Source organism: Nycticebus coucang, chromosome 1, assembly GCF_027406575.1.
Source record: "Nycticebus coucang isolate mNycCou1 chromosome 1, mNycCou1.pri, whole genome shotgun sequence".
Classification (NCBI taxonomy): Eukaryota; Metazoa; Chordata; class Mammalia; order Primates; family Lorisidae; genus Nycticebus; species Nycticebus coucang.
In genome coordinates, this window is record NC_069780.1 from 1,828,706 (window position 1) to 1,841,163 (window position 12,458).

Here is a 12,458-nt window from a genome sequence, read left to right on the forward strand (position 1 = left end):
AAGGGGCCCGTGCTGCTCACCTGCCTCTATCCCTTCTGGGCTCATCCCAGAGAGCTCTGTGCAGTCAACCCAGGGCTGCCCACTGCAGGCACCTATGTCTGGACACCTCCACACAGCACGGAACTCTGTGAAGGGTTCCTTTGCTCTAGAACTCCCAGTAGGGCCAAGACTGTCAAATCTGCACCATGGACTGAGACTCCACCTCCTCTTCTTGCCCCCTTCCCCTCACTGATGTCAGATCCGCATCATGATGGGAAAGCTTCCCCTTCCCTCTTCCGCATTGTCCACTGTTTTTCATACACATTACTCCCTAATAAACTTTCATTTCCAAAGAGGAAAAGGAGAAAGTAGAACAAATCAACTGATTGCCTCATTGGTAAAAGCTGAGAAACAAAAAAAATCACCAAAAGCTGAAAAATCAAGCAGACAAAACAACATACTAAGAAATCTAACCTGTGGACTAATGTCAGATAGTGAAGGGAAAAAGAGGACGAGGAAGAAGATGTTGCAAGTTAATTTTATTATTTCACAGAGTAGGAAACCAACAGATACTGCCCAAAGGAAGAGAGAACTCAGAGATATTAATATGTAGCTATTAAAATAAAAATAAAACCTTCCTATATAGTACAACAACCAAAAAAAAAAAAAAAAACCCAGAATAGAATCCAGTGGAAAGTTCATGAATCGATTCAGATGAGGAAAGAAATATAGTACGTGATAAAGACAGAGGTAAAATGGGACTTTTCAATCAATGTTATCAGAAAAAGTGGAGAAAGCCTTTAGGGGAAAAGATAAACACAAGTGAACAAAGTTTTAAATTTTCAAAATTTAGGTATTAGAAAGAAACTTGGATGACTTTCTTTATATCCCTGGAACAGGGAAGTCATTTTTTTTTTCATAGATTTATTTTTTATTTTTTTTATCCTTTTTTTTTTTATTGTTGGGGATTCATTGAGGGTACAATAAGCCAAATTACACTGATTGCAATTGTTAGGTAAAGTCCCTCTTGCAATCATGTCTTGCCCCCATAAAGTGTGACACACACCCCCCTCCCTCCATCCCTCTTTCTGTCCCCCCCCATAACCTTAATTGTCATTAATTGTCCTCATATCAAAATTGAGTACATAGGATTCATGCTTCTCCATTCTTGTGATGCTTTAATAAGAATAATGTCTTCCACGTCCATCCAGGTTAATAAAAAGGATGTAAAGTCTCCATTTTTTTTAATAGCTGAATAGTATTCCATGGTATACATATACCACAGCTTGTCAATCCATTCCTGGGTTGGTGGGCATTTAGGCTGTTTCCACATTTTGGCGATTGTAAATTGAGCTGCAATAAACAGTCTAGTACAAGTGTCCTTATGATAAAAGGATTTTTTTCCTTCTGGGTAGATGCCCAGTAATGGGGTTACAGGATCAAATGGGAGGTCTAGCTTGAGTGCTTTGAGGTTTCTCCATACTTCCTTCCAGAAAGGTTGTACTAGTTTGCAGTCCCACCAGCAGTGTAAAAGTGTTCCCTTCTCTCCACATCCACGCCAGCATCTGCAGTTTTGAGATTTTGTGATGTGGGCCATTCTCACTGGGGTTAAATGATATCTCAGGGTTGTTTTGATTTGCATTTCTCTAACATATAGAGATGATGAACATTTTTTCATGTTTGTTAGCCATTCGTCTGTCGTCTTTAGAGAAAGTTCTATTCATGTCTCTTGTCCATTGATATATGGGATTGTTGGCTTTTTTCATGTGGATTAATTTGAGTTCTCTATAGATCCTGGTTATCAAGCTTTTGTCTGATTGAAAATATGCAAATATCCTTTCCCATTGTGTAGGTTATCTCTTTGCTTTGGTTATTGTCTCCGTAGCTGTACAGAAGCTTTTCAGTTTAATGAAGTCCCATTTGTTTATTTTTGTTGTTGTTGCAATTGCTATGGCAGTCTTCTTCATGAAGTCTTTCCCCAGGCCAATATCTTCCAGTGTTTTTCCTATGCTTTCTTGGAGGATTTTTATTGTTTCATGCCTTAAATTTAAGTCCTTTATCCATCTTGAATCAATTTTTGTGAGTGGGGAAAGGTGTGGGTCCAGTTTCACTCTTTTACATGTAGACATCCAGTTCTCCCAACACCATTTATTCAATAGGGAGTCTTTCCCCCAAGGTATGTTCTTGTTTGGTTTATCGAAGATTAGGTGGTTGCAAGACCTTAGTTTCATTTCTTGGTTTTCAATTCGATTCCAAGTGTCTATGTCTCTGTTTTTGTGCCAGTACCATGCTGTCTTGACCACTATGGCTTTGTAGTACAGACTGAAATCTGGGATGCTGATGCCCCCAGCTTTATTTTTATTACTAAGAACTGCCTTAGCTATACGGGATTTTTTCCGGTTCCATACAAAATGCAGAATCATTTTTTCCAAATCTTGAAAGTACAATGTTGGAATTTTGATAGGAATGGCATTGAATAGGTAGATTGCTTTGGGAAGTATAGACATTCTAACAATGTTGATTCTTCCTGTCCATGAGCATGGTATGTTCTTCCATTTGTTAATATCCTCTGCTATTTCCTTTCTGAGGATTTCATAGTTTTCTTTATAGAGGTCCTTCACCTCCTTCGTTAGGTATATTCCTAGGTATTTCATTTTCTTTGAATCTATGGTGAAGGGAGTTGTGTCCTTAATTAGCTTCTCATCTTAACTGTTACTGGTGCATACAAAGGCTACTGACTTGTGGACATTGATTCTATATCCTGAAACATTACTGTATTTTTTGATGACTTCTAGGAGTCTTGTGGTTGAGTCTTTGGGGTTCTCTAAGTATAAGATCATGTCAGCAGAGAGGGAGAGTTTGATCTCCTCTGCTCCCATTTAGATTCCCTTTATTTCCTTGTCTTGCCTAATTGTATTGGCTAGAACTTCCAGCACTATGTTGAATAGTAAAGGTGACAGAGGACAACCTTGTCTGGTTCCAGTTCTAAGAGGGAAAGCTTTCAGTTTTACTCCATTCAGTAAAATATTAGCTGTGGGTTTGTCATAGATAGCTTCAATCAGTTTTAGAAATGTGCCACCTATGCCTATACTCTTCAGTGTTCTAATTAGAAAAGGATGCTGGATTTTATCAAATGCTTTTTCTGCATCTATTGAGAGGATCATGTGATCTTTATTTTTGCCTCTGTTAATATGGTGGATAACGTTTATGGAATTGCGTATGTTAAACCAGCCTTGCATCCCTGGGATGAAGCCTACTTGATCATGACGAATGACTTTTTTGATGATAAGTTGTAATCTATTGGCTAGGATTTTGTTGAGAATTTTTGCATCTATATTCATAAGTGAGATTGGTCTGAAATTCTCCTTTTTGTTTGGGTCTTTTCCTGGTTTTGGTATCAGGGTGACGTTTGTTTCATAGAATGTGTTGGGGAAGATTCCTTCTTCCTCAATTTTTTGGAATAATTTCTGCAGTACAGGAATAAGCTCTTACTTGAAGGTTTGGTAGAATTCTGGAGTGAAGACATCTGGACCAGGGCATTTTTTGGTTGGAAGATTTTTTATTGTTTCTTTGATCTCAGTGCTTGAAATTGGTCTCTTCAGGAGCTCTATTTCTTCCTGACTGAGTCTTGGGAGAGGGTGTGATTACAAATATTGATCCATTTCCTTCACATTGTCAAATTTCTGGGCATAGAGTTTCTGCTAGTACTCAGAGATGATCTCTTGTATCTCTGTGGGATCAGTTGTTATTTCCCCTTATCATTTCTGATTGAGGTTACTAGAGATTTCACTTTTCCATTTCTCGTTAGTCTGGCCAATGGTTTATCTATTTTATTTTTTCAAAAAACCAACTCCTTGTTTCATCAATTTTCTGAATGATTCTTTTGTTTTCAATTTCATTGATCTCTGATTTGATTTTAGATATTTCTTTTCTTCTACTGAGTTTAGTCTTAGATTGTTCTTCTTTTTCCAGTTCCATAAGATGGCCTGTGAGACTGTTGATGTGCTCTCTGTTTTTCGAATGTAGGCATCTAAAGTGATGAATTTTCCTCTCAAAACTGATTTTGCAGTATCCCATAGGTTTTGGTAGCTTGTGTCTTCCTTGTTGTTATGCTCAAGGAAGTTAATGATTTCCTGTTTTATTTCTTCCTGCACGCATCTGTTATTCAACAGAAGATTGTTTAATTTCCATGCATTTGTGTGGGGTCGAGCGTTTTTGTTAGAGTTGAGTTCCACCTTTAGTGCCTTATGGTCTAGGAAGATACAAGGTGAAATTTCAATTCTTTTGATTCTGTTGATTTTTTTTGTGTGTCCCAGGATATGAAAATTTTGGAGAATGTTCCATGGGGTGATGAGAAGAATGCATATTCTTTATCTTTGGGATGGAGTGTTCTATATGTGTCTATCAAGCACAGTTGTTCTAGTGTCTCATTTAAATCTCTTATATCTTTGTTTAATTTTTGTTTAGAGGATCTGTCCAGCTCTGTAAGAAGAGTGGGAAAGTCCCCTGTTATTATGGTATTATCAGATATCATATTGCTCAGACTGAGTAAGGTCTGTTTCAAGAATCTGAGAGCATTTAAATTGGGTGCATAGATATTTAGGATTCAAACATCTTCTTGTTGTATTTTTCCCTTGACCAATATAAAGTGACCATCTTTGTCTTTTTTGACTTTAGTTGCTTTAAATCCACATGTATCTGAAAATAAGATTGCAACTCCTCTTTTCTTCTGCATTCCATTTGCCTGAAAAATTGTCTTCCAAACCTTGACTCGGAGTTTTAATTTGTCTTTTGAAGCCAGGTGTGTTTCTTGCAGACAGCAAATGGATGGCTCCTGTTTTTTAATCCAGTCAACCAATCTATGTCTCTTCAGTGGGGAATTCAAGCCATTAACATTCATTGAGATAATTGATAAGTGTGGTAGTATTCTATTCGTCTTATTTTGTGAGAGTCCATTGCTTAGTTTTATCTTTTGCATCAGTGTGGAGGTTAGGTTCTGTCCTTTAATTTCTGAGTTCTTACTTTGCTGCTGATCCATTGTGGTGGTCAGTGTGCAGAACAGGTTGAAATATTTCCTGTAGAGCTAGTCTTGTTGTGGCGAATTTCCTCAATGTTTGTATATCCGTAAATGATTTGATTTCTCTGTCAAATTGAAGCTTAGCTTAGCAGGGTACAGAATTCGGGGCTGAAAATTGTTCTGTTTAAGTAGATTAAAGGTAGATGACCATTGTCTTCTTGCTTGGAAAGTTTCATTAGAGAAGTCTGCGGTCACTCTGATGGATTTTCCCCTGTAGGTCAACTGGCGCTTACTCCTGGCAGCTTGCAGAATCTTTTCTTTTGTCTCGACTTTGGACAGGTTCATCACAATGTGTCTTGGAGAAGCTCAGTTAGAGGTGAGGCGACGTGGGGTCCGATATCCCTCTGAAAGCAGTGTGTCAGAATCTTTGGTGATATTTGGGAAATTCTCTTTTATAATATTCTCTAGTATGGCTTCCATTCCTCTAGGGCATTCTTCTTCCCCTTCTGGAATTCCTATAACTCGTATGTTGGAACGCTTCATAAAGTCCCATAATTCTGACAGGGAACGTTCTGCTTTCTCTCTCTTCTTTTCTGCCTCTTTTACTATCTGAGTTATCTCAAGAACTTTGTCTTCTATCTCTGAAATTCTTTCTTCTGCATGGTCTAACCTGTTGCTGATACTTTCCATTGCATCTTTAAGTTCCCTAATTGACTGTTTCATTTCCTTCAGCTCTGCTATATCCTTTTTATATTCTTCATATCGTTCATCTCTTATTTGATTCTGTTTTTGGATTTCCTTTTGGTTATTTTCCACTTTATTAGCAGTTTCCTTCATTGTTTCCATCATTTCTTTCATTGTTTTGAACATGTGTATTCTAAATTCCCTTTCTGTCATTCCTAACATTTCTTTATAGGTGGAATCATCTGTAGTAGCTACCTCATGGTCCCTTGGCGGGGTTGTTCTGGACTGGTTCTTCATGTTGCCTGGAGTTTTCTGCTCATTCTTCCTCATGAGTGATTTCTTTTATCTGTTTCCTTGCCCTAATTTTCCTTTCACTTCCTCTTGCTCTTTAAGTTCTCGTGCCTGTGGACTAAGGGTTACAGGACCAGAAGGGTGAGAAGGTTGAAGAGCAAAAAAGGGATGAAAGAAAGGAGGACCGAGTGATAAGAAAAAAAAAGAAAAATAGAGAAAGGAGAGGGGGGTGGGTAAAAGGAATGTTGACAAAAAGAAGAGAGGCACAGAAATAGTGAGACAGAGCAATATCGGTGTACAGTAGGGTACTTTGATACAACCTTAAAAAAAAATCCCACCTTCTGGGGGTGGCCAGTTGGGTGGTTCCCTTGAGGTCAGCAGCTCTTTGCTAACCTGATCAGACACAGTACCCCACTTCCACCAAGTAGAGAGGAAAGACGAAAATGCTATAAATCAAACCAAAACAAGCAAATGGAAAACTTTATGGGATAAAATTGGGTGAAAAACCAAATAATAGCAGTAGAAACACTAGCAAAAATGAAGTTCTAGTTATTGAAAAAGGCAGCAATGAGAAATTATAATTAAACTAGAAAAATTGAGAAAGAAAAAGGATCTGTATGGAAAAGGTTGAAATTAAAAAACAAAACAACATCAACAACATCAAAATAAACAAAAAAAAAAAAAACACAACCAAAAACAAAGCAGTATGTATATGTTACTGAATACTGTCTGGGCAATACGTCGTCTTCTGGGGTATGAGATGTTAGTCACAATTCTGATACGACTGGAGGCTGCTGATTTCTCAAACCCCAGCAGGTAGACACCCTAAATCTCTCTTCAGCCCACTTAAAAGGCACTTTGAACTTGTAAACTTGCGGAGCAAAAGCTTTCGCAGGAAAGTGCTTGTTGCTGGAATCACTGCTGAAGTGGCTATCCACTTACCCAGTGTGCCAAAACCGGTCTCACTCTGCCCCTGAGGGTTAGGGCTGCAAGGTGGCTCAGACCCCACCCTTAGGCTACTTGGTCGCTGGGTTACCAGCTCCCACCAGATTCTAGCTCTGTGACCCTGAGGGTGGAGCTTGCTGGGGCAGATCGCTCACAATGGCTCCCTGTGGCCCACAGCCAAACACTATTAGCTCCGTCTGGCTCAGCGGCTCAGACTGGGGCCCTAGACAATGGCCAAAGTTCTCCACACTCCCACTCAGGCTCTCCCCAAGGCAGTTCAACTGAGTGCCAAGTCCAAAGACACCAAAACAGTTCACAGGTAAGGCCTTTCTGGTTTGCAGTCTCGGTGCTACTGAACTTACAGTTGCGGGCGGGTTTAGACGGATTGAACACACGCGACCACTTGCCGTTTTTCCACTGTTTTAGTCCTCCTCTTGGGGTCAGAAGTCTCTCGCTGACTCCCTGTATCCTCACAGGTGTGATGATAGGCAGATCCCACCAGCCAGAGATGCCTGGAGTCCTATCTCCCCAGACTCATGTTGCCCAGATGCAAGGAAGCTGTTACCCGGCCACCATCTTGCTCCACCTCAGGGAAATCCTTTTTAAATGCAACTCAAATTCCTAAAGCCAAAGAAGAAAAGATTGGTTACAAAAAGTTCTAGATCTTTTGTGTGGGTAAAACAAAAGCCTCTACTGTAAGCAGAATAAATGATGAACTAGGCGGAAATGTGTTTTTCTTGTATACAGACAAAAGGATAATCTCCTCCCCCCAAAAAAAAAAAAAAAAATATATATATATATGAAGAGCAGCTGGGAATGGAGAAGACAGACAGGTTAGCGTAGAAAATGACAGTAACATGAACAGACTGGTCACAGAAAAATACAGCATCTAGTAAATACACAGAAAGCTGCTAAATTTTACCTGTAATGATGGAAATGGACAATAAAAATACACTGCGATATTATTTCTCACCTAACTATGGGTATAAATTCAAAAGAGGGCCCCCTTTGTGTATGATGAGGCTAGGAAATAAGACTTCTTATAGAAGTTATAGAAATTAAACATGTTATCTGAGAGAAAAATATGGTAATAATTTTTAAGATCTCAGCTATAATTGCTCTTTTAACCAGTAAAATTGCTTCTAGAAACCTATCCTACAGATATACCTGCACGACTATGAGATGATACTCATACAACTATATGTACTGTAACATTTAATAATGGCAAAAGAATGAGGGAAATCCATGAGTAAGCCCGGTTGTGAAGATCTGGCTGAATAAACCACAGTGCATCCCCATGGTAGAATGCAGTGCAAAATATAAAATGAGCAAAGCGGCAAGCCCAGTGGCTCTCACTGTAATCCCAACACGTTGGCAAGCTGGGGCAGATAGATCACCAGGAGTTTGAGGTTGTAACAAGTTATGATGATGCCATGGCACTGTAGCCTGGGGAACAGAGTGAGACCCTGTCTCAAAATATAAATAAATAAATAATATTAATGAGGAAAGCTTGTGTTCTGACATGGAGAGATCTTCAAAATATATAATTAAGTGGAAAAAAAGCAAAGTGCAGAAAAATACAAAAAAAGCACACTAAATTTCATGCATGAGAGTGGAGAAAGTAAAAGTGTGTGTATGCTTATTAAAAAAAAAAAAAGACACTATTTGTGTATTAGTCAGGGGTCTCCAGAGAGACAGAACCAATGGGATATAAGTAGGAAATAGGACACCACACAGACACAGGACGGGGATTCACCGGGGGAATCGGCTCACACAGGCGCAGTGGGGATTTCTGAAGCTGAAACGCCGGAGAAGCTGGTGAGTCAGGCCAAGCCCCAGAACTGGAAAAGCCATCACTGTAGTCCCGGTCTAAGGCTGAAGGCCCAAAAGTCTCAGCAGTTCACTGTTGCAAGTACCAGAGTCCAAATTCTAAAACACTGATGTCCAAGGGCAGGAGGAGAAAAAGGAAAGAGGGAGAGGGCAATAAAGGCAAGCTGAGGAGACCACCCCCCCGCCCTGTCCACCTGCCTGGTCCTGGCCTGAGGATCCCCCCTCCACCTGCCTGGTCCTGACCTGGGGAGCCCCCTCGGCCCACCTGTCTGGTCCTGGCCTGAGGATCCCCCCTCCACCTGCCTGGTCCTAGCCTGGGGAGCCCCCCTCCACCTGCGTGGTCCTGGCCTGGGGGGCTCCCCCTCCATGTGCCTGGTCCTGGCCTGAGGATCCCCCCTCCACCTGCCTGGTCCTAGCCTGGGGAGTCCCCCTCCACCTGCGTGGTCCTGGCCTGGGGGGCTCCCCCTCCATGTGCCTGGTCCTGGCCTGAGGATCCCCCCTCAACCTGCCTGGTTCTGGCGGGCCCCAGCTGATGGGTGCTGCCGGCCGACACAGAGCTCGGGTCCTCCCTTCTCAGTCCCCAGCTTCAGGCGTCCATCTCCTGTGGAAACTCAGACACACTCAGTGTTTCACCAGCCTCCTAAGTTTCCCTCAGCCAGTCAAACTGGCAGACAGTACCAACCAGCACAAGTTGACCTGACCCTCCCACACATCTCCTCAGACTCACTCTACAGATGAATGCAGTGTCAAGGTCACAGCCCCACCTGCTGATGGAACTCTCCTGCACCAGACAATACAAAGCGTGCTGAATCCCACCCCAAGAGAAGAGGGAGCACTCATGAGTGAGGTTTACTTTTTTTTGATAACCTCTCATAACTTAAATACCATGATCAAAATTAACAATACTTAAATACTAATATAAATCAGTTAACCTTATGTCCCACGATAAAGGCACAAGGAAGGAGAGGAAACAAGATGGTAATGGACACAGTAATTCAAAAAGACACACTGAGCACTCTCCTATATTCCAGATGCACCTCTCCCTACCCCATTTGGAGTGGGGGTCCAATTTCTCCTAGCTGGTCCTCATCACTCACCACCCACCGGTCAACACAAAAAATGCCTTTCTAGTCTATTGATTCGGAGTCGTGAGGGATCCACAGCAGCAAGATGGCAGCTCTTGGCCAGTGGGGAAGGGGTGGACGGGGGGGCAGCGGTTGGGCCATGTAGCTTCTTAGGAGGAGGAGGAAGGAGGGTGAGCAAGGAAGATGGCGGAGTCGGGGTTCTTGACGGAATTCTAATGAATCACTGATTGACCAGCACTATTTTACCAGTTGAAGTGAGTTATCAGAAATGGGCATAGTGCTTTTAGATCCAACTTGTAACAGATGGATGTTATTCCATGCTGATTCTTCCAGCCAACACATTTTTGATTGTATAGGATCTTTATCTCTTCATCTCTGAATTCCAATTTCTGGCAAATAAAGTAAAAGGAGTTCATGTTGTTTTTGTCCAAGATTGAGTCACCATGAGTAGTAGTTTAGGAAAAGAAAAAGACTCTAAAGAAAAAGATCCCAAAGTACCATCAGCCAAGGAAAGAGAAAAGGAGGCAAAAGCCTCTGGAGGTTTTGGGAAAGAAAGCAAAGAAAAAGAACCTAAGACCAAAGGGAAAGATGCCAAAGATGGAAAGAAGGACTCTAGTGCTGCCCAACCAGGGGTGGCATTTTCAGTTGACAATACGATCAAACGGCCAAATCCAGCACCTGGGACTAGGAAAAAATCCAGTAATGCAGAGGTGATTAAAGAGCTCAAAAAATGCCGGGAAGAGAATTCAATGCGTTTGGACTTATCCAAGAGATCTATACACATATTGCCATCATCAATCAAAGAGTTGACTCAATTAACAGAACTTTATTTATACAGCAACAAATTACAGTCCCTTCCAGCAGAGGTGGGCTGCCCAGTAAATCTCATGACACTGGCGTTAAGTGAAAATTTACTTACCAGTTTGCCTGACTCACTTGATAACTTGAAGAAGCTGCGGATGCTTGATTTATGGCATAATAAACTGAGAGAAATTCCTTCAGTGGTGTACAGGCTAGATTCTCTCACCACTCTATACCTTCGCTTTACTCGTATAACTACTGTGGAAAAGACATCAAAAATCTGTCAAAACTCAGCATGCTTAGCATTCGAGAGAACAAAATCAAACAACTGCCTGCTGAAATTGGTGAATTATGTAACTTCATTACGCTGGATGTAGCTCACAATCAACTTGAACACCTTCCAAAGGAGATTGGAAACTGCACACAGATAACCAACCTTGACTTGCAGCACAGTGAACTGCTAGATCTCCCAGATACTATAGGAAACCTGTCCAGTTTAAGTCGTCTTGGCCTGAGATATAACAGACTATCAGCAATACCCATATCATTAGCAAAATGCAGTGCACTTGAAGAATTAAATTTAGAGAACAATAACATTTCTACTTTACCAGAGAGTCTTTTATCAAGTCTCGTGAAACTGAATAGTTTGACTTTAGCTAGAAATTGCTTCCAGTTATATCCAGTAGGTGGGCCATCTCAGTTTTCTACCATCTATTCTCTCAATATGGAACACAATCGAATCAATAAAATTCCATTTGGAATCTTCTCCAGATTAAAAGTATTAAGTAAGCTGAATATGAAGGACAATCAGTTAACATCACTTCCCTTGGATTTTGGAACTTGGACCAGTATGGTAGAATTGAATTTAGACACTAATCAGCTGACAAAGATTCCTGAGGATGTGTCTGGTCTCGTGTCTCTTGAGGTTCTAATATTTTCAAACAATCTTCTAAAGAAGCTTCCCCATGGTCTTGGAAACCTTAGAAAGTTGAGAGAGTTGGATCTAGAGGAGAACAAATTGGAATCCTTGCCAAATGAAATTGCTTATCTTAAGGATTTACAGAAATTAGTCTTGACAAACAACCAGTTGACCACTCTTCCCAGAGGCATTGGTCACCTTACCAATCTCACTCATCTTGGCCTTGGAGAGAACCTACTTACTCATCTTCCTGAGGAAATTGATACACTGGAGAACCTATAAGAACCGTATTTGAATGACAACCCCAACCTACAAAGCCTCCCTTTTGAGCTGGCTCTCTGCAGCAAACTTTCAATCATGAGTATTGAGAACTGTCCATTCAGCCACCTTCCACCTCAGATTGTTGCTGGGGGGGCCTTCTTTCATCATTCAGTTCCTAAAGATGCAGGGTCCATATTGTGCCATGGTCTGATACAAGTCTGCTGGTCCCACACATTGCTCAAAAATAGACTGCCATTAATGTTTCATATCTATATCTGTATCTATTTATGTAGATATTGATATATATGGCAGATTTATAAAGATTGCATTATGTGTTTCTGCTAATAGAGGAATTATAGCCATTTAGATTTTTTTTTAATTCTGTACAAAAGGCTTATATAAGTTTTCTTTGCTGAATTTGATGGATGTTTTTCTGTTATGTTATCTGATATGCCAGTTTGCTTAAAACATTTGCCAACAGGGTGGCGCCTGTGGCTCAGTCAGTAAGGCGCCAGCCCCATATACCGAGGGTGGTGGGTTCAAACCCAGCCCCGGCCAAACTGCAACCAAAAAAAAAAAAAAATAGCCAGGCGTTGTGGCAGGTGCCTGTAGTCCCAGCTACTCGGGAGGCTGAGGCAAGAGAATC

General features: G+C 41.0%; 1 protein-coding gene across 1 annotated transcript; it reads left to right on the forward strand.

The window, feature by feature from the left end:
• The first annotated feature begins 9,988 nt into the window (after positions 1-9,988).
• On the forward strand, positions 9,989-12,023 carry LOC128588047 (leucine-rich repeat protein SHOC-2-like). Its single transcript, XM_053594653.1, is given in 3 exon segments — positions 9,989-10,893; positions 10,896-11,959; positions 11,961-12,023. Coding segments are annotated over 3 exon segments (1,746 nt in total). The 5' UTR covers positions 9,989-10,274.
• The last annotated feature ends 435 nt before the right edge of the window (positions 12,024-12,458 follow it).